The sequence below is a fragment of the Schistocerca americana genome, chromosome X (genome assembly GCF_021461395.2).
Source record: "Schistocerca americana isolate TAMUIC-IGC-003095 chromosome X, iqSchAmer2.1, whole genome shotgun sequence".
NCBI lineage: Eukaryota > Metazoa > Arthropoda > Insecta > Orthoptera > Acrididae > Schistocerca > Schistocerca americana.
Window position 1 is genome coordinate 368,133,432 of NC_060130.1, and position 26,618 is coordinate 368,160,049.

Consider the following 26,618-nt stretch of genomic DNA (forward strand, 5'->3'; position numbering starts at 1 on the left):
TCAGTAAATACAAGAGTCAGTCAAAAAGTAGCGCCTCCTACTTTTTTTTTATTCGTTTATTTATATTTTTATTTGTCAAGAATATCAAATGCATATACGTATATTTTGTCTTATTTGTCTTCCAGCCCCTTTTTTCTGCAGTTGCAAATATACATGTTGTATAGGTTAGTTACCATATTTTGCAACTGTAATGAAAGTCGTATTAAGACAGGAAGCATTTCACTTTATTCTAAGGCAATGTCAGTGGTCAAGTTTATTTTTGTTTACTGCATTCTTCTGCTTCTACTTCACTGTGTATGTGCTGGGTTTTTGCATACAGCACTTTCATTGCACTAATTATATTCACATTTCTGTGTTGGAAAGTATCACTGTCTTCTTGCCATTTTATAGTAAAACAAAACACATGAAATGGTGAGATGACAGTGATGCTTCCAACAGAGAAATGTGGATATATTTAGTTCATCACTGTCCTCCCACCATTTCATAGCAAAACAAAACACAAGAAATGGTGATACGACAGTGACACTTCCCAACACAAAAATGTGAACATATTTAGTGCAGTGAAAGTGCTGTGTGCAAAAACCCAACACATATACATGGAAGACAAAGAAGAAGAAGAAGAAGAAGATGAAGAAGAAGAAGAGTACAGTAAACAACAAAAGATCTTACCACTGAAGATGCTTTAGAATAAAGCAAACCCTGTCTGGCCTTAATAAGACTTTCATTACAGTTGCAAAAGACAATAATTAACCTATACAACTTGCAATTACTTAGTTTGAAAATCACAATATTGACAATTAATTTATGACTTTTCAACATAATCTCCACTCATTTCTACAGTTTCAGTCCATCTTTTAACAAGGAAATGTATTCCAGTCTGGTAAAACACAAGGCCTTGCTTCCAAAGCCACTGACAAATGGAAGTTTTCATGGCTCCTCATTTTCAAAGTGAATTCCATGGTGAGCTCCTTTTACTGGCCTGATAAGATGGGACTCTGATGGGGCCAGGTCAGGTCTGTAGGGGCATGAGGCAAAACTTTCCATCCCATTTTCACAATCTCTTCAGTGGTGTGACAACTGGTGTGTGGCCTTGTATTATCATGCAAAAGAAGAACCCCCACCTCCGCTTTTGTTGGGTGAACTCACTGAAGATGTGCTTTAAGCTGTTAGAGGGTTCTGATGTATTGGACAGAATGTATCTTGCATTCCTGCTCCAAAAAGTCAACCATAATCACACCCTCTGCATTGCAGAATACTGTACTGCCAATCACACAGTTTTGAACTTTTTCTTCTTTGGTGAGTTTCTGTGATGCCATTCCACTGGCTGTCTCTCTGATTCTGGTTCAAAAGAATAAATCCACATTTCATCTCTGGTCACAATTTTTTTCCCAAAACTCCTCTCCTTCCAAATGGAAGTGCTGCAGGAGTTGGGAGGCAATTGTTTTCATTGTCTCTTTATTCTGGTTGATTAATGTTCTTGCTACCCACGTTGCACAAACCTTTGAGTATCTCAGCTATTGAATAATTGCCATCACACTGCCTTTACTGAAGGAGGGAATGTGACACAAATCACCTACAGTCACCTAACGGTCACCACAAATGATGCCATTGTCTCGTGTTGTGTGGAGTCACTGCAGTCACTGGCCTGCCACTCCCCATTTCAGCAGCCAATGGGGTTTGCCCTTCAGCTTAGTTACAGAGACGAACCCATCATCTAACAGTGCTGATATCTACTGTTGCATCACCATACACATTTTTCAGTCTTTCATAAATGTGAATAGTCATTTCACCTTCTGCGTTCAAGAATTCTATTACAGAATGCTGTCTAATTTGAACATCAATGTTGGTCATTTTGCAAGCGACAGCAAGTACTGGTATCTGTTGATGCAGAATGAAACTACTGCAGTGGGCTCAACAAATTCTATTTAAGGAGAAAAAAAGACATTACTTTTTGTCTGATCCTTGTTGCAATAGCATCTTTTTTTCCCATATAGCAGAACTGCTTACCTTGGCCTACCATGGCAGCTACGATGTCTTATGTAATGGCTTGGAAACATGGAATTAGTCTTTCCAATACAGTAATGAGTTAGGTTTCCTGCTAACAGATTACATGTAACTACCAAGGAAATTTTTGTTTTTGTTTCAACGAGTTTCACAGCTGATGTGAATATACAAGGGTTGCCCAGAAAGTACTGCATCACATTCTTTTTCTTGGCCAAAAACAATGCTATGAATACAAAACATTATCTATGTATTCTTTGAAGTCTCCTGAGTGAGCACACCAAGTTTACATCACTTACAACAGATAGTGTAGCTGCAGGACAGTTTCAAAATGGCCTCTGTAGGTGATGCACATTACAAGCAACACGCCGTATTTGAATTTCTCACTGCAGAGAAGGAAACTGTGGGGAATATTAAAACATGCACGCGCAAAGTCTATGGAGCATCTGCTGTCAACAGAAGTACAGTTAGTCATTGGGCATGGAGGATGAGGTCATCAGAAGGTGGTTCAGCAGAGATCCATGATTTTCAGCACTCAGGGAGAGCATCCACGGCTGTCACACCGGCCTTTTTGCAGCGAGCTGATGTCGTCATTCATGAGAACATATGGATTACGATTTGGCAGTTGGCACTGCATCTGTCAATCAGCAAAGGAAGTGTGGGTACAATTATCTGCACTCTTGGATATTCAAAAAGAGTGCGCAAGATGGGTTTAACGGTGGATCACAAATCGCACAGAAAAAAAATTTGTCTTAATTTGTTACAGTGTTTTGAAGTTGAGGGGGAGGCCTTCTTGTACCAGAAGCAGCTGCTTCCGCTGGTAAGGTCATCATCACCACATTCTGGGACTGTGAAGGTGTTATTCTCATTGATATGATGCTAAGAGGTGGTACCATTAATTCAGAAGCATATGTCAACACATTAAGAAAGCTAAAGACTCACTTCTGGCAACTTCAGTGTCACAGCAACCCAGGAGATGTCTTGCTGCAACATGATAATGCTCAGCCCCACACAAGTCTGAGGACTGCTGAACACATCGCAAAACAGGGTTGGACAGTGTTACCCCAACCACACTACAGCCCTGACCTAGCCTCCTTAGACTTCCACTTGTTTGGGCCATTAAAGGATGCCATTCATGGAAGACATTTTGAGGACAATGAGGAGGTGATTCACATAGTGAAACACTGGCTCTGCCACCAGGACAGGGATTGGTACTGACATGGAATACATGCCCTTGTTTCAAGCTGGAGGAAGGCCATAGAATGTGATGGAGATTACGTGGAAAAACAGGGTGTCCACATAAAACACCATTCTTTTGTGTGTGTAATTCCCACTATATACAATAAAGAATTGTTGAAGATAAACAATGTGGTGCATTAATTTCTGGGCAATCCTCATGTGTCAGGACATTCTAAAGACATGTAAGTTTAAACAAGCAAAGTTACTGATCCCTCTTGTTAAGCTTGCATGTCTTCAATAGTCATTTTACCATGACTTCATACTATAATCCAATACTGTTCAATATCTTTGACATTTTAAGATTGGTTGGCTGATTTGGGGGAGGGGTCCCAACAGCAGGGTCATTGGTCCTATTGGATTAGGGAAGGAAGGGGAAGAAAGTTGGCCATGCCCTTTCAAAGCAACCATCTCAGCATTTGCCTGAAGTGTTTTAGGGAAATCACGGAAGACCTAAATCAGGATGGCCGGATGTGGGTTTGAACCAATGTCCTCCCGAATGCAAGTGCAGTGTGCTAACAACTGCACCAAGTCGCTCAGTGACATTTTAAGATTTCAAATTACCACTTGCAATCAAATTACTTAGATCAGAATACGGCATTGTGGCACTAAACAGCACATCTTGCTGGCAGTACATCACTGCTGTGACACGAGCGTCACCTGTGAATGGCTCCTGGGTGCTGGCCATGGAACGTGTGAGCCTGTCAGTTGGCGTGAGCTGATGAACAAGCACTGACTCGAGGACACAGCGTCACCTGTGGTTGTCTAGTTTGTCCAATGAGTATGTTCCGTAGTGGACATTACAACACTTCAAATTACCACTTGCGAACAAAGAGTTTGAGATGGACTCTGTTGGGTGTTCCATATGGCATTGGAATTTGGATTAACACCAAATTTAAATGGATTTCATTTGTTGATGACTGATGGAAATCGAATTTGAAGGCTGAACTGCGAGGAGAACAAATAATTGTGTATACTTAAACAACACTGTAGAACCTTACATGATTGAAGTTTCACATTAACACTCATTGAGCCGGCCGCTGTGGCCGAGCGGTTCTACGCGCTTGAGTCCAGAACCACGCTACTGCCACGGCTGCAGGTTTGAATCTTGCCTCGGGCATGGATGTGTGTGATGTCCTTAGGTTAGTTAGGTTTAAGTAGTTCTAAGTCTAGGGGACTGATGATCTCAGATGTTAAGTCCCATAGTGCTTAGAGACATTTGAACTCTCATTGTTATGTCTGAAATGGTGTGGCTCAGTTAACTAGAATAATATTTTCATCTCGTGGATAATGACTGGAATTAATGGCTCTAGTGTTATGCTTCCTAGAGAGACATTAAGTTGGTTCTGCAGTGCAGTGCAGTGCAGCAGTGCTATGTCATCTGCAGAGGAATGTGTGTGTGTGTGTGTGTGTGTGTGTGTGTGCGTGCGTGTGTGTGTGCAGTCACTCTCAGAGCCCGCCACAGGCCCCAGTCTATTTAAGGCTAGCTGAGCTATGCTCAGTCTCCGATCTCTATGTGTATTGCTACAGCTCTTTGTGTATGTACTTGGTTCTGAATGTTACTTATATACTATGTTCAAGTTGTTAATGCTTCCATGCAATAAAGTTGTCTTCTGTCTAGTGGTCATGTTGCACATATACCCAATTACAACATAATTAGTGATAAGTATCGTTCTGCTCTCCATGCAAATTTCTACTCTGGTTGGTCCTCCATTTATTCTCACAATGGCTGAGGGTGTTATACAGAATATTTTATTTTGGTTGGTCAAACAGCAAGAACCATTCACCACAGCATTGCACCACAGATCACATATGCTGGGGAATCAAACTCACGTACTTCAATCATTGGCTTCTGTTTTGTCTAGTCGGCATGCTCCTCAGCCAGTGTTGACTGCTATTTTGCCCTCTGCAGCCCCCATGGTTTATCTGACCCTCTTTCCTACATATGATGCATCCACTGAGGAATGGGATGCATATGAGACATGTTCGCAACAAAACTTTCATGGATATCCCCAAGCATGTATCAAGTCCTATGTCAACTCGTCCCTTTGCTGGACCTTTTCAATGTAAATAAACTTTACCAACAGCTGTACACTTTAAGATATTTTATTTTATTCTCATAGCAACCACTTTCTGCAATTTATTTTGCCATCTTCAGGTCACCTTCTTTAACATTTCAACAAATGTGTGAGCTTCTTTCAAAATCCTTCTGCAAGTGCACCCATGTTAATGCATCCCGGGTTGAGTTTTACAGTTGTCCAAAGCAACCACATCAATTCTATCGAGCATGGGTGGCTGACATCCAGTGTTCAGTCATCATTGTCACTTCATTTCTGATGTGCACAAAGAGCTGTATGCTGATCAGATGGTGAGAGATGCTATCATTCTTTTAGCTCTAAATGATGTGATGCAAGAGTGTGCCCTCAAATGTGAAAATCCATCCTGCTCTGACGTTTTAACTATTGCACAGTCATTCAACATATTGTGAGCAGCAGGTAACCAGACTGAGTCATGGTATAAGGTATCAGCAACCCAACCCTCTCCTCCACACTAAGCTCCAGACAGTTCGTAGGGGGAAGACAAGGTCACAGTAGTCTGCACACAATCAGATCACAGCATCAAGGCAGCTGGCCTCGGTCCCAGCAGCAGCCACACCAACAAAGCCAGTGAACAGCAACATACATCTTCTTCATGCCCATCCTGCCCTTATTGTTTCATTAACAATGAGCACCCAACAGCCCTAAACGCTGGGTTTACCTGTCATAATTGCAACAAAAAAGGTCATATTGCTTCTGTTTGTAATGCAAAAACTCAGAACAATGATCCTGATGCAGACATGAATGTAACATTCTATCAGCTATTTATGTCATGCCCAACTAGCTTTTTATTGATGTTATGGTTTTTTGTAAAGTTCTGCACATGCAAGTGGATACAGGAGCTGCGATAACCGTGTTAAACTCACAAACTTACTTGAGCTCCCAGTCACTTTTCTCTGTGTCATGAATGTTAGTAAATTACAATAAACAGGTATTCCTGTTCTCAGCCAATTCTCTGCCCCAGTGACCTACAAATCAGTAGTACGGTCTCTTACATTTCTCACTGTAGATAACATGCATACGCAGAATCTTTTTGGATTAGATGCTTTTAAGTTGTTTGGTCTTACAATTTCAGATGAAGTGAATTCAGTGCCACATACACATAATTATGTTCTTAGTTTTCCTCTTTGTTCTCTCCTTGACTGGGGTGTGCCAACAATTTTCAAGCACACCTTACCATGAAGCCTTGTGCTCAGCCTTGTTTCTTCTGGGCCCATCCAGTTCCAGTAGCACTCAGAGAACAAGTGAAAGATGAATTAGATCACCTCATGGAATCCAGCATTGTTCAGCCTATTCCATCAAGTGAATGGTCTAGCCTCTTAGTTATAGTAAAGAATGTATTGGGCTGGTTACGCCTCTGCGACAATTTTAAAGTTTTTGTGAATGCACAATCTATAGCAGATACATACCCTATATTGCAGCCAGACAAACTCTTTGCAAAGTTATCAAGTGCTTAATATTCCTCAAAAACTAACTTGTCAGGTGCCTATTTACAACTCCCTCGAGATGCAGAGTAACAACATATGTCAGTTGTCAATACCCCTTTTGGACTATACCAATACTTGTGGTTGCCTTTTGGTGTCACCAGCACTCTCGCTATTTTTCAGCTTCATTTGGTAGGTACCAGGTTGTGCAAACTAATTGGATGACATTGTAGTTTCTGGAGACCCACTCAGGAACATTTACAAAATCTCTGTACTCTTTCTTCTGCACTCCCAGCAGCCGGCTTGAAAGATAATTCAGAAAAATGTCAATTTTTTCACTCTTCTATCATTTGTCTTGTGTTTGAAGTTCCTTGTGAGGGTCTCAAACCACTGCATCAAGATGTTTCAGCTATTCTGTTGCTTTCCTACATCAGTCAAAGCACTTCAGGTTTTTCTAGGCACAAACACCTACTACCAGCCACAACCATTATGGCAATAGCGCAGTCGTTACATGTGCTGCTGCACAGAGGGAATCAGTTTTGCTGGTCGCTGGTTTGTGTAACCGCATTTTCCACCCTTAAGGCCATGGTGTAGTCTGTGCCCTGATTAGTGACATACCAACCAGACCTCCACTTGGTCCTTGCAATGGACGCTTCACAGTGCGGGTTGGGGGCGGTACTGGCTCATACGTATCCCGATGGTTCAAAGTGGCCTATTGCTTATGTCTCAAAAACACTGACTTTTGCTCAAATTCGGTACTCTCAGATATAAAAGGGTGCTTTGGTCATTGCATATTCTACGAAGACATTCCATGTTTTTTTCTATGGAACCAAATTCCACCTGGCCACCAATCACAAACCAGTGTTTCCTTATTAAGTCCTTCTCCATCACTACCAGGATAAAGTTGCACATTGCATTCAACTTTAAGCTCTTTTCCTTTCACATTACAACTATGAGATTCATTTCCGCACTACAAATCAACATGCAAATGCTGATGCTTTGTCTCACCTGCTGGCCCGTCTAGACCTGGGATCTGATCAAGATGAATTGCTCTGTTTTCACAGTGATGTCACCACACAGCAGACGTTTGATGGTTTTCCTAATAGCCCATGGATTGTGAAGGCTGTAGCTTTGGATCCCATTTCGTGAAAGGTCATAACATTTGTATAACATCATTGGCTGGATTCACTACTTTCTCATGTGTCCAACCTCCTCCATAATTATTACATCCTTCAACATCAATTCTCTGTTGTGGATGGTGTTCTGCTTTCAGACAAGGATCACATGGCCCATCTGGCAGTGATCCATTCAGTACTTCATTCAGAGATTCTCCATTTATTACATGCAAACCATTGGAGGGTATCATGCACAAAAACATTGGCCTGTCAACACATGCTTTGGTCCAGCTTGGACAGTGATATTACTTGCCCGGTTGCCTCCTGCTCACAGTGTGCAATGAATCTAGCAGCTCCCCAAGCATCACTGTCTCCTTGGCCGATGCCATCTCATGCATAGGACTGCATACACGTGGATTTTGCTGGTCCCTTTCTCAATGCTTATTGGCTGTTGGTTGTTGACGCACATTCTCATTTTCTGTATGCTGTACATTGTGTTTCCACGTCCACAACTGCCACCGTCGCAACCTTGTCCTAAATTTTTTTCACCCAAATGCTTGCCCATGATGTTAGTGTTCGATAGTGGTCCCCAATTTTCATCGCAAGAGTTTGAGGCATTTTGCAATTCCCATGGTATCCATCACACCCTCACCCCACCATTCCATCTACAATGTAACAGTGACGTGGAAGCGCTGTGAGTATGCTCAAAACTCAGATGAAGGAGTATGTTGCCAACTCTTCATTCAATGTTGCCTTAGTTTGGTTTCTCTCTTCATACTATTTCACGCAGTTTGGCTTGAAGAGCTCGGCAGAGTTACTCCATGGGTGGGAGTCAGGGACACTGCTAAACCTCCTGAATCATCCACCTGGACATCAACCCGTGCAGCCATTGCGCCTCTTCCAGCTGGATGTAGCTGTCTGGATGCACGGTTTTGGACATCGCCCTAAATGGATTCCTGCTGTCTTCGCCAGATGTCGAGGGCAGTATCTCTGTGACACATGGAGAACTGTCTCTGCTTGAGGCACCATGATCAGCTTCACCTTCATGTGGATGGCTGGGTGCCCCCTGATATCACACCATCACCTCCAAGCTCTACCACATCAGGTGTTACATCACCTGCTGCTGCCCAGTCTCCACTCCCGTGCGGGCGAGGGCATCTGTCCTCTGTGGCTGTACCAGAAGTTCCTGAATTGCTTCAGACACCGTCATCAGGGATTCCGTCACCTATTCCTGAGCAACTGTTGATATCGGTATCATCTGCACTGCAAGCACCATCACCATAGCCAATGCCTCACGTTGACATTGAAACAGTCCCAGTGTTGCCGTATGGTCTGACACAGGTGGGTACAGAATGTGGTCGAGGAGGACAACATGGACGCCCCAAGAATCCATGATCTCCCTAAGAGAGGAGGAATGTAGTGATGTGTGGGGAGCCCACCATGGACCCAGGTCTATTTAAGGCTAGCCGAGATACACTCAGCCTCAGTTCTCAATGAGTATTGCTACTACTCTTTGTGCACGTAATTGGTTCCTACTGAATGTTACTTAAATACTGTGTTCAAGTTGATAATGCTTCCAAGGAATGAAGTTGTGTTCAGTCTACAGGTTGTATTGCACTCATACCTAATTAAAACAGTTTCTGTAACACACGGCTGCCACTGCGGTAGCATTTAGTAATACGGTGCCTCCCATGTACATATAAATGACACCATTACATTATTAAGGTTACTGTCTATTGGATTTGCTGTGCTGGTTGTCAGGGACAGTACTGTAATTGATTATATATTGCTCTTGCTTAAAATGTTCTCTGGGATGTCTACTTTATTGTGGTGTTCATCCCAAGTTTGCCAGAAACTTCATTATTGAGTTTGTGAATAAGTATATCCAAAAATCATTTACAATGGGGGAGAAAACAGTTGACATCGCAGACAATGTGGCTTCATGTAACTTCAATGATGGCCTTACAGGTATATGAATGTGTTCAAACTTGAGGTTGGACTAGCCTGTTACAACTTCTGTACAAATGCGAATGAAAAGTGTATCAAGCAAGCAGCAGCAGACAACACAAGCTGCCAAAGAGGGCTGCAGGATCACTGTGGTCAAGAAGAACATGGAGGAGGACCTCCTTTTGATCTGGAAGGGTTACAGTATGGTTCTGGGATCACTGACTCAAGGTATGTTTAATTTAACTACAAAAAATGTAACCCAAAATTTTAAACATGTTTCTCTGTAAACCATAAATTTCAACTAGATAAGAAATGTAACTTGAGAATAGTATATATGATTTTGATTTGAATTTGATGCTGGAATTCTAAATTAAGTTCTCTATGAGCATACGTAGCCATCTTATGATAAATTCGAAAGTCTATTTCCTGCATACTTTTGTCTCTATGGTTTGGGCAAAAAACATGACATTTGTTTCAGCATGTCACCATTTTGTTTTAACTTAATATTTTCAATTATCCTATATATGCTGACAGAAAATATATTGAAAATGATCCATACAAAACTAGATTGTTACAGATCCAATTAGAAGGCTTTGTGAATTCCCTTCAATGACAATGTTCATGCTGAAAGGCGTCCTTCCACTTGGTGCAATGGTGACAGGGTTTGTTTCACGTGGACACGAAAATGATTTCTTAAACAAAAAAGTCTAAGAAACAAAAGTATATCATAAGATTTAGCATTACTTTTTAATTTGGCTGATAACAAAAAATTATGAAAAATCACCTATCTGTCATGCGTTCAAAGAGGGCGGGCAACCCCCTTAAGGAATTTTAAATGAGGCACTGGGTTCTAAACTGAGTTTTCTTATAAGATGTATATGCTACTGTGTAAAGAGTATCTTGTGTAATAAGGCTGTCATTTATTTAAGGTTACTAGGGAATTTACGTTCATGTTAACCTGAAAGTCCTGCCTTAGGTAGCAATACAGTAAGAAATTGAAGATCATTTCATCAAATTGGTTCTAGGCAGTGTAATTTGTTGTTTTGCCAAAAGGCAATATTGTTCTCTTTTCAGATGAGCAGACTCTATCAGCATATAAGTTGTATTTAGAGGCCGATCTGAAACTAAAGTGATATCCTATGGTCACAAAAGCCTCACGTAAAACTATTGTTCACATGTGTACTGAGTGGCCTAGTAGAAATTGTAGCTGCTCAGCTACTGAAAAGGAATTGTCTATAAATGTACGGCTATCTAATATAACTTACTATTGATTGCTCACATGAAAGTATTATTTTACTGCTTTACCTTTTTAATCTATTAAATGAAGTTAATTGACAAATGTTTGAAAGTGTCACCACAGAACTTTCTCCACACCATCCTGTCATACAGCCCTGAATTGCTATCCATTTATTATGGTGTTGAACCAACACACTTACTGTTATTTTCACTGAATAATATGCTGTAACATCTCCAAAATCATATGAAACCCATATTGTAACTGAAAATGACTGATAACACAAACAGGGATTTTTCTATATTTGCTGTATCCTGGATTCATCTTCATTGAATGTTTTAGTGTATTTTATAAACACTTTTGGATTAAATGAGACCATTCAACGAAAAGCTGAAGTGTTGAGTTGTCAACAGGCATACACAAAAGAAAGAAAACTCAGCTAGCTTTCAGAGATATCCTTTGATATTTCATTTATTTCAAATTTCATGAACCCACATTGTGTTGAATCACAAGAATGTGGAGCAAATCAGGTTTACATTTTCATACAGATACAATAAACATAAGAACAATAACAAAAATGTAGGTAATTAATTAATAAGCATGAAGGTTGAAGTTTAAGTAAGCATGACATAACCTACTGAAATAACTTTGGCTACAGAAAAAAAGAATATTTATACATCTTAAACAAGGAAGACAAATTATGGCTAAGACATTTAATTGGAAAGTCTCAAGACATAAATATAAAAGAAAATACAGTTTTACAAATGCAAGCACTGATTTTTCTGCAGGTACCCATCAAGAGAATAGATGGATTTATCAATCAGCAAGTATTTTCTTAATTTAAATTTAAAAGTAGACAGGACATTAATGGCAGATTAATGAATACTTGTTGTACAAGACTTACATATTTTAGATCCCCATGTAAATCATTTTTACACCTTGTATTGTGATCATGGTATTTACAATTAAATGTAAAGAGAGAATAGTTATTACAGACAAAAATCATCAAAGAAAATAAGTATTGAGATTTTTTGGGCAGTGCAGAACATGTTTCTGTAAGAATATCTTAGATGAACACCACACATATCTCTAATTGGTCTCTTTTGTGCAATAAAAGTTTTTTTGGCTCCATCTGATTACACCAAAAAATTATGACATGTGAGAGGACTGAATGAAGGTACCCAAATTATTCAGCTTTGAAGGCATCCGCATTAACAACAGAGGTAATTACATGCAGGGCGTAGTTGCCACAGTGAGTCTTTTTTAATTATCTATAACATGGCCATACCAGTCTAGCTTGCCACCAATTAGTGCCCAGGAACTCAGAAGATTCACAATGTAAAATATTTTGGTTATCAAGTGAATTACTTCATTTTCTTCCTGATATGCATAAAATTGCATATATTGAGTTTCTTTCAATATTTAGAGTTAATTGATTGGACTTCGATCATGTAAGATGTCTACAAGTACAGCATAACATTTATTTTGTAGTTCTCTCATTGTTCGGCTTTGAAGCACAATAGTAGCACCAGCAAAAAGAGTAAATTTGTTCTCAATGTTTGCACAAAGTGGGAGATAACTGATGAAGATAAGAAACAGTAAAGGCCCCAAAGTGGATACTTGTGGCCCTCCACACTTTAATGAGCTCCAGTCAGATAAACAGGACAGCCATCAATACCATTAAGAATTACCTTCTGCTTTGTATTGTGTAGATATGATTCAATCCACGTACTGTTTCTACCATTCAAACAATAAAAATTGACCTTCCTTAAGAGAATGTTGTGATCTACGCAGTCAAAGGTGTTTGAGAAGTCACAGAAAGTTCCAATAAGTGACATTTTGTTATTTATTGACACATGAATTTCATTTGTAAGAGAGAAAATTGCCTAATCTGTAGATCCATTTGTTTGGAACTAAAACTGCTCTCTATGGAAGATGTTGGTGAATATTGAGGAGGTCTACAATTCTTTTATACATTAGTTTCTCTAAAATTTTTGAGAAGAAACTTAGCAGGCATATTGGACATAGTTGGACAAATTAGTTTTTTAACCCTTTGTAAAAAGTGATTTCACAATAGCACACTTTAATCTCTCTGGGAAAGCATCTTGCTGCAAAGATTCATTGAAAATACAACACAGGACTTGACATATATAATAACTACAATGTTTCAAACCTTAGTGTTCTCCCTGCCAGCTCTTTTTGAAAAGTCATTTCAAATGTAGAGATGAATTCATTTAAGAAAATGTTAAATTTATTGTTCACATTAGTTCTACTATATACAATCTGTCTGTGACAAATGGCAATTAAAGGAAGAAAGAGTTTCAGTATTTACGCATCTAAAGGACTGATAGGCATGAGAAATTTTGTTGCACAAATTAATGTTGCTGACCTTAAGCAGTTGGCCATCATGATTCTGTTCTATCAATGAAAATATTGGCTATAATTTTTTTTTGCAATTTCTTGTAGCTCTAGTGGGGAAGCTAGCCATAGTAGCCAAGTTGTATGAATTCATTAAATGCTCTAAGTCAGTCTTACAATTATTATTAGTTACGAAGTTAATGTTAAAGTCTGCTGTAACTATTAAACTCCTGATTTTGAAAAAAAAAAAATGCTAAAAAAGATGCTAACTTATTTAGAAGAATTCTAACATTCCCTGTGGAAATCATATTGACTGTAACCAATATGTCTTTTGCAGTAATTTCTATCACACACACTTCGAAATATTGATCTGTACAATATTTGTTTCAGTATAAAGGTTTATAAATAATTTTCTTATAAATATAAATCACAAGAGTAGCTAAATTATACCCATCAAGCTCCAGCCCCTAAATTCCAATTGTCATACAGTACTCAGTGAGACATAAAATATGTGCATGGATCCATATCACCTACATTTGTTGATAAAAAACCTAATTTATTTTTGAGCTCTATGGTATTTTGGCGAAAAATAATAAAATTGTTAGAGCTACTTTCACTGGTCTGATCTGGGTCCCTCTGTATATTTGCACCATATTTCACTGTTTCACTTAGAGCTGGGTTGACAATATTGTGACCTAAATTTTGCACTAACGTATCTCATATGAAGCACATATTAGGTTGGCAAGTAGCAAGAAACAAATTTTCTTGCTTCTTCTAATACTTATTGTTTCCTGGGTATCCTTTATACACAGTTTTAAGAAACTTCACTTGGTCTGCCTGTGACACTATAACTCTGTCAACTCCGAAGATGAAACCCCTTGAGAAGACAGTTTATCTCTCAAGTGAAAATACTTATGCAGTTTCTTGTAGCTTCTTAGCTCTCTTCATTCAGTAATCACTGGTATATGTCTGGAATTCTTCAGTAGCATTTTTCACCATATATGAGGGCTGGACATATCACTATCACCCGAACCAAGGGAGCAAAGCCCACAGTGGAAACATGTGGATTCAGCACCACAGATGCTACCAGAGTGTGCTCATAAGGGGTAAACAATCACAGGAGCATGCTATCAAAATTTTCTGATGAGGCTGCAGGAGGCATTACAGTAAGTCATCGAAGGAGGAGTTTCTGCTCCACAACAACCACCCAGCTCATTCTGCACGGTACATAGTCCCACATGCTTCATCTTTGGGTTATCATATTCTGTGTTACCCCCGTATTCTCCTGACATGGTACCCAGTAACTTATTCCTATTTCCTTGGATGAAGAAACCATTGGGTGACAGGCATTTTCAGAATGATGATGTGGTGATTTTTGAGGTGGAAAATTTCCTGAACAGCCAAAATGCATACTTCTCTACCATGGTCTGTGCCAAGTCATCCATCACTGAGTAAAATGTGTTGTACATAAGGGTGAATATGTAGAGGAAGGGTAACACTATAGCCAACATTCATGGTCACAGCATCATTTATTCAGGGAGATAATTACAACTTTATGGTTATCTCTCATACTGTTTCAAGTCAAATAATCAACTTAATATGACTGGTGCTGAAAGGGTAAGGTTTTTACTGATTTTTCTGGGAAGTTTGTAATAATTTTTCTCCTTCATGCTTTTCTCTACAGACAGTCTGAGACGTGGAAGTGTTATGTCTGTCCACTGTTCGTACTCATTATACTCATCATCCGTAATTGGATATATTAAAATAATGAAAGAAATGAGCAAGTATAAGCATGTCTAGCTGTACAGATAATTTTATTAGAATAATTATGATGAAAACCACAACATGATATGAATAATGAATCATGAGATATTCAAGCGTTAATTTAGCTGATTGATCAAAATTTTTAAGTGCCAGTAGTGAGTGGGCTCAGCCATTGTCCATTGTGGGGCAGTGTCAGCTGAGATAACACTGGTCATCAGAGTGTGGGAGAAGCCGCGGCATCTGGAAAGCTTCAAAGGTTGGCAGATGGGTATGGACTGCGTCCTAGACAAAAATACTGCATAGTTTGCAGTGAAAGACACCCCTGTTTTCAGAATGGGTGGAACAGTCCACAGCGACATAAAATGTCAAAGGAAAAGAAGAGCTTGATAAAGTCAAGAATGCCTCAGTGTTGTGCATTTATCCTCACTGATGACCATTTGGTTGCAACAGGGAGAGAATTAAGTTATTTTGTGTTTGCTGAGAAAGTGGCAGCATCTTCTAAACTATCCAGTTGGTGTGGTAGCAAGACCCATGTGGCAGATAAAGGTTTCAAAGCATAGTACAATTAAGGAAGATTAGAATAGGGATCATGTGAATGCAGCATTTGTGACTGCGAGTACCTCTAGTATCATGAGTGGAAAACTGTTTGAATGAGAGACCGAAAAATCAGCTACATTCCAGTGCATATCACGGGTATGGCGTCCATTACTACGAGCCTAATTTATGTTGCCTTCCAGAATGTAAAATGGGACTAATTGTACTTCAGGTCTTCCACTATAAAGAAACATATAGACCTTCAAAACAGTAGCCATGTTTCTGAAGTGAAGGAAATATTGGGGAAGGAAGCACACAAGTGTTTAACAGAAACTAGTGTTAATCAGCAACCTTATGTGGTTAAAATCGAATTATTTTGCTTAAATATATTTATTGAAATTGTGTAATATACGAATGTTATATGTGTAATGTTAATAAGTGGCATGTGCAGTAGCTCACTTTTCTCCCTCAAGATAGGCTGTGACAGAAAGGTATTCCTAAATGAATGCGAGTGTAAATCAGACCTGTGAGGACACTGATAACATATTTCTGCAGTGTGCTACTTCATTAATATTTACTTCAGAATACCATAATTAATGATTATATAACTATCAGTGGCCCTAGCACTGTAACATCTTGAAGGAAAACATAGAAATCCTGATGGTATGGTAGCAACAGGGAACTTTATTGTGAAAATGCTCCTGAAGAGAGAGAACATTAAGATACGTTGTCGTACAGTTGTGGGGTTTTCACAGTTAATTTTACAGCAGTCTATTATATAATCATCATTTTCAAAATGCTTTTTCAATGAGTTTGGCATAGTGCTGTGTATCGTAAGACTTTTTCTGACCCAAGTATCCACACTTTAGGTTTTTCATATAAGTGATACAGAATAAATCTGAAACTAGAAGGCATTGTTATCCCATGACAGTTAAAAAAATGAAAGAGCTGCACAACTAATTCCTCATTTCATTTTCTTTAGAAAGGGGAGAAGCATATTCTCTTTGCTTGATATGCAATCTGGGTGAAAACACAGTAACAATGAAAGTAAAATATCAGACACTAATTTTACACCAGGTGCAGCAGCGAGATTTTCTTCATTATTTTTTATAGACATGTAACCTTGAAATGTGTCAGGATTTATTAACTCAGCTTGAACACCACAACTGGTCTTTAGGCAACACTCAACAATTAATTGCTTATTCACTTGTTGCAATTGCAAATTTGTTTGAATTTCTGCCCCATAGTCACCCTTCAATCTTGAAAAGAATGTATTTATGCTATTAGAAGGATTTATATTACTCTACTCCATCTGGATTACTTTTGCTTAGGATGTTTCAGATTCACAACAAAGTACATCGTTGTCATTCCCAACAGATTCTTCTTCCCTGCTGTGTCTCCCTTTTCTTCATTTGTATCTCACAGTAATATCATTTGCTACAACCTCCAGCCAAGATAATTCTGATGTCATGTGCAATCGTGGTACATATTCTGAGCTGTCAGGTTCTCTTGTGGGCACACCACTGATGAAACAACAACTACAAACATGAGAATGTTTTGCAGGAATCTACTGCTTACAATCAGCTTTATTCCTCTTCAGTGCTGTGGTCCAAGCTTTTTGTCTAGTTGTGTTTTGCTTTTCATTTGGAAAGGAAAACAACTTCATTTCAGGTGGAAAACTGCAATATGTGAAGTTACAACCAATGACAGAACAAATACAATTACCCTTCCTACAGCCTTAAGGTCTAAATCAGTCATCATTACACTAGCACACTGCTTTTTGCATAGCCATTTACTCCTTCACAACTGTTGCAAGGATATCCACTAGAGTGTAGCATTAGCAGTTTGCACACTCCCTATAGTGCCTTCTGGTGTCAGTAACAACAGATAGTCAAAAGTTACATTAACAAGAGCACTATGAATTCTAATTGAAGCATCTGGAACTTCACGCAATTGCTGTAAAGAATGTACACCTATGAGATTGGAGGACACAGGGCTGTAACAATATATTAAGATTTTATAAGATTTGTCTGTGATTCATTTACACGCGTAACAACTTCCCTAGAGTGTTTTTTTTTTTTTTTTTTTTTTTTTTTTTCTCTTCCACAGCACATTCATTCTCAGAATTCATATGCTGGTGTGCAACATGCTGTTTGCTGTCCTGTACATAGGATCAGGTAAGTTTTACAGGTGTGGATGGTTGAGATGGACTTCAAAGATGCAGAACCAAAAGGGTGGGTGCACTATGCACTAGATCCATGCACATCTGTTAGACTACAGCTTCCTAATACAGGCAGTTTACATGCGGCACACTGTCAGTTGGAGCTTGTAATGTCATTATTTTCCCTCCTAGCATACCAATGTGTATTATTTTGTTTGATGGAAAAAAAGTGACAATTCAAATTCACATAAAAAACAAGATGGAAGAGTGATTATATTACGAAGTGGTGCATAAGTAGCCAGGAAATGGTTTGAATATTGCTGAAGAGATAGTAAAATACAATTTCAAAATAATGTGTTGTATTGTTAAAAGGATATGCATTTTTACTGAGGAAGTAGCAAGAAAGTTTTACAAGAGAGTAGAGTAAAAAGAGGCACACTAACACTGAGGAGTAGCAGCTGAAGCTAGAAAGGCATCTGGCTTGTGGTGAGGAAAGGAGGAGTGTAGTAACAGGTCAGACATTTTGGCTGAAGCAGATAGGACCACGGAACGATGTTACCTTTGGGTCTGACAGATCCAGCAGAATCCACATCAATAGGGGAAATAGAAGGTACAAGGGCTATCCACAAAGTACATTACGTTTTGGAATTAAAAATAAATAAAGTATTGGAAATTTTTTTTATTATATACAGATGAAAGCCACACTTAAATACTACTTTTCTATATAGTTGCCATTTAAATTAAGGCACTTATCGTAGCGATGGACGAGCTTGGAAATTCCTTCGTCGTAAAACTCGGCCGCCTGCGCCTTCAACCACGTGGTTACCTTTTCTTGAAGCTGTGCGTCGTCATCAAAACGCTGCATAGCCAACCACTTCTTCATTGCTGGGAATAAGTGGAAGTCGCTTGGTGCCAGGTCGGGACTGTACGGCGGACGAGGAAACAACTCCCACTTAAAAGATTCGAGAACTTCACGAGTGGCATTTGCCATGTGGGCCCGGGCGTTGTCGTGAATCAGCAAGATCTTTGAGCCCAACTTTCCCCTGCGCTTGTTTTGTATTGCTCTTCTGAGGTTGTGCAGAGTTTGGCAATACCTTTGAGAGTTTATTGCAGTGCCTCTTTCCAGGAAATACACAAAAATTGCACCTTTTCTGTCCCAAAAGACAGTCGCCATCACCTTCCTTGCCGACATTGTCTGCATGCATTTCTTGGGTTTATGGGGGGAATTTGTGTGCCCCCACTGTATTGACTGCAATTTTGTCTTGCAGTTCACATGCTTAACCCATGTTTCATCACCAGTAATGATGCGATCGAGTAATGAGTCGCCATCTTTCTCGTAAGCGTCCAAAAACGTTAAATTTGTGGAAAACTCATAGAGAGTTCCGTTATTGTGAAATTACGGTTTACACGGACCGCGGCATCGACTTTTTCAACAAGTTCGGCAGTCACTATGTTGGGTCTTCCACTTCGCTCTTCGTCATGAATGTTAGTTCGGCCATTTTTAAATTTTATGACCCATTGACGTACTCCACCTTCAGTGATTATGTTGCCCCCAGACGCTTCACAAAGCTGCCAATAGATTTCTATCGGTGTACAGTTTTTTGCAGTCAGAAACCTTATTACAGCACGCACTTCACACTTCGCGGCATTTTCAATTAACGCTGACATTTCAAACTGTCACAGTAACTCAACGGAGTACAGCACGAACCTCTCACTAGCACGGCAGGATGCCGACTGAGCGGCGGAATGCCATGACACCGAGATGGCCGCACTAGCCCCGCCCCTAACAGACACAAACGAAAACGTAATGTACTTTCTGGATAGCCTTCGTATAATTGACATGGATCAGATTAATAAAGAACTATAACAAGAATTTTAGATGAAGAGGAAATGGGCTTAGAAACCCCAAATATTGTAGAGTTTGCAGAAGTGAAAATGGAACTACTGGAAATTAATTTAAGTGATTCACTGCTAGCAGGCATTGATGATTCACAATGAATGGCAGATGACGGTGAGAAACAGTTGGTTCCAGATGTAAAGCCAGATGGGCAAAATGTTTTGCTGCTGAAACTTCCTAGCAGACTAAAACTGTGTGCCTGATCAGGACTTGAATCTGGGACCTTTGCCTTTAATGGGCAAGTGCTCTACCACATTGTGGTTTTCATCACAAGTTTTCTAATAAAATTCTCTTTACAGCTCAATATACCTATACTTTCTCAGTTCTTTCTTTCTTTCTTTAATTTATCTGATTACGGACAAGGAGTACAATGGTGTTAACAGTGGACTTAACCTTCCACAAATTTTAAAATAACAATACTTACATTCTCATCCTTTTGTGATAATGTAATTATGTAGATAAAATTCATTTTCATCCTTATTTTTTTTGCCCTAAATATTGTTCTATATATTACAGCTTCTTAGTCTATCTTTTCCATCTCCTTTACGAGTTGACATATTATAAAATATCTCTAGTCTAAGACTAATACATTGAACTGCACTCATATCATTTCTTTATGGCTAATTATTCACTCATTTACAGTTACTTTGTTGCATAATTTGCCACCTTAAATGAAACCTCACTGCACTATTTCACATGCATCAATGGCCCTGGCTGTACAGCTCACAAGAATGCTGTATTGTCAACTTTGCTGAAAGTGAATAGACAGGAACTATATTATAGCCCTGCATCTTGGCAATGTCACAGACCAGCTCATTTGAATCTGCCTCACATTTGAAGAATGAGTACACTTTAAAAATCACATCCCTTGTTTGTTTGTGAAAGACTTGGCACCTTCCAGGTGTTTCAGCCATTATGAGAAAACTCACAGAACACACAGTCTACCATGGAAATTAGTCAATCATAGTTCTGTGCACATAAAACACAACAGAATGTTCAAATATGATGGAAATTTACATAGTATGGCATGTAGAAACAGACTGAGCACTGACTGGCTAGATGTGCAGCTGTCTACTGTGCACCCGTGGCCCAGGGGCCAGAAATGCTGTCATGGACTATAGTGTTAATATAATAATCAAAAGGACCTGGGAGGAGAGATTTCTTGACTTCTGCAGTATGCTTCAACCGTTACATCTTTGCTCCCTTTCCCAACTGAGGATGAGCTTTACAATTTTCAGACATGTGTGGCAGGCACAGGCTTCGAAGCACAGCAAAACTGTAGTAGATTAGTATTGTGTCTCCTGAAACAAGTAACTTTTTCTTGTGTATCGTTAGTGTCAGGTTGAGAGTCATGAGTTATGTTCCTGAGGGCACTGTGAATTCTGATCGAATCACCTGCAACTTTGCATAGCTGCTGTAGCGAATGCACTTTTACTAAATTAGATGACACTGGGGCAAGACAATATATTAAGCTTTTACCAGATTTGTCTGTGATTTATTTAAGAGTGTAACAGCTTTCCAAGAGTATTATTTTTGTCCCACATTCATTCTCAGAGTTCATATGTACATGTGCAAAATGCTCTTAGCTGTCCTGCAAGATCACGTATGTTTCACAGGTGTGGATGGTGTAGTTGCAGTTCAAAGATGCATAACCAAAAAGTTGGGTGTGCTATGTATTAGATCTACACACTGTTGTTAGACTACAGCTTCCTGATACATGCAGTTTACACATAGTACATTGTTGGTTAGAGTTTGAACCATCATTATTTTCTCTTGTAACACATCAATGTGTTTTACTTTGTTTGAGACAAAAAAGGTAACAATTCAAATTCACATAAAATATGAGAGGGAAGAGCAAATAGGTTACATGTTCTAATGCTGTATCTGTTTTTGAATTTTTATGTCAGCCTCTCCCAGATGTTATTCAATCTGTATATTGAGCAAGCAGTGAAGGAAACAAAAGAAAAATTCGGAGTAGCTATTAAAATCCATGGAGAAGTAATAAAAACTTTGAGGTTCGCCGATGACATTGTAATTCTGTCAGAGACAGCAAAGGACTTGGAAGAGCAGTTGAACGGAATGGATAGTGTCTTGAAAGGAGGATATAAGATGAACATCAACAAAAGAAAAACAAGGACAATGGAATGTAGTCGAATTAAATTGGGTGATGCTGAGGGTATTAGATTAGGAAATGAGACACTTAAAGTAGTAAAGGATTTTTGCTATTTGGGGAGCAAAATAACTGATGATGGTCGAAGTAGAGAGGATATAAAATGTAGACTGGCAATGGCAAGGAAAGCGTTTCTGAAGAAGAGAAATTTGTTAACATCGAGTATAGATTTAAGTGTCAGGAAGTCGTTTCTGAAAGTACTTGTATGGAGTGTAGCCATGTATGGAAGTGAAACATGGACGATAAATAGTTTGGACAAGAAGAGAATAGAAGCTTTCGAAATGTGGTGCTACAGAAGAATGCTGAAGATTAGATCAGTAGATCACATAACTAATGAGGAGGTGTTGAATAGGATTGGGGAGAAGAGAAGTTTGTGGCACAACTTGACGAGAAGAAGGGATCGGTTGGTAGGACATGTTCTGAGGCATCAAGGGATCACCAATTTAGTATTGGAGGGCAGCGTGGAGGGTAAAAATCGTAGAGGGAGACCAAGAGATGAATACATCAAGCAGATTCAGAAGGATGTAGGTTGCAGTAGGTACTGGGAGATGAAGAAGCTTGCACAGGATAGGGTAGCATGGAGAGCTGCATCAAACCAGTCTCAGGACTGAAGACCACTACAACAACAACAACAATGTCAGATTGTTAATGATTCCATACAATCTCAGCATATATACAAAGTCTCTCCTTCCCGCCCTCCCTCCCTCTCTCTCTCTCTCTCTCTCTCTCTCTCTCTCTCTCTCTGTCACACACACACACGTCGTGTGTGCACATGTGTGCCTACCACACCTCTGCCTCCTGTATCCTGCCCCCCATGCACACACAAACATATACAAAAAATTTATTTCATGTGTAAATGCTTCTTACTGTCCTCCGTCTGACAGATAGAATAATTACTTCACTCATACATTTACTTAACTATAGATTTTAAAAATTCTTTTTGCCAAACACATGTAGTTCATGCCTGAAAAACTTTTTTATGTTATATGTCAGTATCAATACAACCCTGGATTCGACTGATCTTCACTTCATAGTACATCCATGATGCCTGAGTTTACTTACTTGTGTGTCTTAAACTTACCCGTCTATCCTTACAGATGTAACTGTGTTTTGAGTTTTATTTGCCACCAACAAATGGAAATTAGTGTGGTCAACTGTGAAAGCCCCCAAGTAATGATCCTCTAGAATAATGTCAGGCCGTGTTTCATGTTTAACTCCATTGCTGATATTAGCAAGATCTAATCGGTACAATCCAGATTTTGAAGTACCTTTTATCACCCAGAATAAATATCTGAAAAGTTAAAACAGACATAATATAATTTATTGTAAAACATGGAAATCACTCGAAAAATTAAAAAAATTTTGAACAAATTCTTGATTTACCACATGTAATGCACACTGTTAATAATTTACACTAGGGTCCTTTATTAATTGTAAAGTTTTATTTGTAATTTCCTGACATGGACACATACCCATTGTAAGGATCAACTTCAATATGATGTGGTTTAGTAAAAAAGCCAGCAACTGCAATGGTAAGGCTTCGACCATCCAAACTGCACCGTGCAATTTGCCATCGTTTTCTTGGTGAGTCTGATATCTCTGCAAGCATGTACAACTGATCATTTAGCCAGTCCACACTCAGATCCCACGGCATAAAGCCTGTATGAGCATGAGTTAGAATAGTAACTGGTGAATCATAATGAGAAATCGATGTCCTCAAAACATAGCCTTCAGAATCAGACACAAACAGCAGTCTCTTCCATGTGTGAACTGCTATCCCTGTATAAAGAAAAACATTATCATTGTAGCAAAAATAACTGACATGAGATAAATTAGTTTATATGTAGGCCTAATTAGACATGAATTACATGTCAACAAGCAGAAAAACTGCACTGTGTGCAACACAGATGACCGTCTTGGGTAAGACAGCCTGCAACCAGTGGAGGAACAAAAGATCCTGAGAGACATCTGGAACACAAAAAATAAGGTGAAGTCTGGATACATAGATCAAGGCAGGAACTGTATAAGATTGTTGAAGCAGTTTCAAGCATGACACAGAAGAGAATACTGAGGTTTGCTGGGCACATCATGAGGATGGAGCACATGTTGACCAAGACAATATGGAATACAACAAGCTTAACAGCAAACAACAGATGAAAGAAGTGATGGAGGGATCAGAGAAAATTGGAGTAAGCAAAAAAATCCATATGCATGAGTGTACAATATATCCAGCTATAGGAATACTGTGATAGGTCATAGGTGGACTGATGCCATAATCAAAATTAAGATCACTGATGCAAAGAAAACCTGGTGGAGTAAGAGAATGAACAGGTACTGGGAAGAAAAAAACATACTAAACAAGTCACCCATTACCCTACAGGGTTGAAAGAAACTGAAGAAATATACTAGATAGTATTGCTTTCTGCAGATATGCTACATATCAGCAGAAGAGCAACCCTGAGTAATTTATATCACCATATGACAGCACTGGCCACACAAATACACTCCTGGAAATGGAAAAAAGAACACATTGACACCGGTGTGTCAGACCCACCATACTTGCTCCGGACACTGCGAGAGGGCTGTACAAGCAATGGTCACACGCACGGCACAGCGGACACACCAGGAACCGCGGTGTTGGCCGTCGAATGGCGCTAGCTGCGCAGCATTTGTGCACCGCCGCCGTCAGTGTCAGCCACTTTGCCGTGGCATACGGAGCTCCATCGCAGTCTTTAACACTGGTAGCATGCCGCGACAGCGTGGACGTGAACCGTATGTGCAGTTGACGGACTTTGAGCGAGGGCGTATAGTGGGCATGCGGGAGGCCGGGTGGACGTACCGCCGAATTGCTCAACATGTGGGGCGTGAGGTCTCCACAGTACATCGATGTTGTCGCCAGTGGTCGGCGGAAGGTGCACGTGCCCGTCGACCTGGGACCGGACCGCAGCGACGCACGGATGCACGCCAAGACCGTAGGATCCTACGCAGTGCCGTAGGGGACCGCACCGCCACTTCCCAGCAAATTAGGGACACTGTTGCTCCTGGGGTATCGGCGAGGACCATTCGCAACCGTCTCCATGAAGCTGGGCTATGGTCCCGCACACCATTAGGCCGTCTTCCGCTCACGCCCCAACATCGTGCAGCCTGCCTCCAGTGGTGTCGCGACAGGCGTGAATGGAGGGACGAATGGAGACGTGTCGTCTTCAGCGATGAGAGTCGCTTCTGCCTTGGTGCCAATGATGGTCGTATGCGTGTTTGGCGCCGTGCAGGTGAGCGCCACAATCAGGACTGCATACGAACGAGGCACACAGGGCCAACACCCGGAATCATGGTGTGGGGAGCGATCTCCTACACTGGCCGTACACCACTGGTGATCGTCGAGGGGACACTGAATAGTGCACGGTACATCCAAACCGTCATCGAACCCATCGTTCTACCATTCCTAGACCGGCAAGGGAACTTGCTGTTCCAACAGGACAATGCACGTCCGCATGTATCCCGTGCCACCCAACGTGCTCTAGAAGGTGTAAGTCAACTACCCTGGCCAGCAAGATCTCCGGATCTGTTCCCCATCGAGCATGTTTGAGACTGGATGAAGCGTCGTCTCACGCGGTCTGCACGTCCAGCACGAACGCTGGTCCAACTGAGGCGCCAGGTGGAAATGGCATGGCAAGCCGTTCCACAGGACTACATCCAGCATCTCTACGATCGTCTCCATGGGAGAATAGCAGCCTGCATTGCTGCGAAAGGTGGATATACACTGTACTAGTGCCGACATTGTGCATGCTCTGTTGCCTGTGTCTATGTGCCTGTGGTTCTGTCAGTGTGATCATGTGATGTATCTGACCCCAGGAATGTGTCAATAAAGTTTCCCCTTCCTGGGACAATGAATTCACGGTGTTCTTATTTCAATTTCCAGGAGTGTATATTCACATAAGAGAAAGATAAGATATCATCCATGCATGTTACACTGGACAAGTAATATTAAAATTTCCACTGACTTGTGTGATGTTACCGTGTTTTGTGATTAGTGGGGACTTATTTTCTGGTCATCTTTCCATATACTAGGTTTTTTCATATGAAATTTCCAATCCAGTTTTCTGTGCAATTTTGTGTAGTTTTTCAGCTGCATGAATCACTTCTTTCCTGTTTTTTTCTGATAATAGCAATATCATCTGTGAAGGCAAGGCATTTTACTTTAGTACTATGATTTTCTGGGTCTTTTGGTTGATTCCGAATTCTCCGTAGTTTTAAAGAGGGTTTCAACATCTATTAAGTCATAAGCTTTCCAGTAATTGATGAATGTAGTTACTATATCCCTGCATTTTCTCATTTGTAGTATCGTCTTTAGGCTCCAGATCTGTTCCATACATGATCACTCTTTTCTGAATCCAGCCTAGTATTCACCAATTAGTGGATTCTCCTGGGGCTCTATTCCGTTTAGAAGTGCTTTGGAGAGGATTTTGTACACCACTGGGAGCAGAGAGATTCCTCTGTAGTTGTTGGTGTCAATCTTGTCACCCTTTTTGTGTAACGGATGGATCAGAGCACATTTCTGTCTTCTGGTATTTCCTCTGTCTCCCATATATCTGAGATTAGCTGATGAAGTTTCTGTGTCAGTGTAGAGTTCTGTGATAATCCCATCTTCTGGTGCTTTGTTGTTCTTGAGCTGCTTGACTAT

The 26,618-nt window shown here is 40.1% G+C and overlaps 1 protein-coding gene across 1 annotated transcript in view; it reads right to left on the reverse strand.

Moving 5' to 3' along the window:
• The window catches only part of LOC124555608 (proto-oncogene tyrosine-protein kinase ROS), a 565,849-nt gene that overhangs the window by 166,812 nt on the left and 372,419 nt on the right, over positions 1-26,618 (reverse strand). Inside the window, exons 9-10 of the mRNA XM_047129578.1 lie at positions 23,410-23,716; positions 23,019-23,228 (exon numbers count right to left, since the gene is read on the reverse strand). Coding sequence (XP_046985534.1) covers positions 23,019-23,228; positions 23,410-23,716 — 517 coding nt within the window. The remainder of the gene's footprint in view (positions 1-23,018; positions 23,229-23,409; positions 23,717-26,618) is intronic.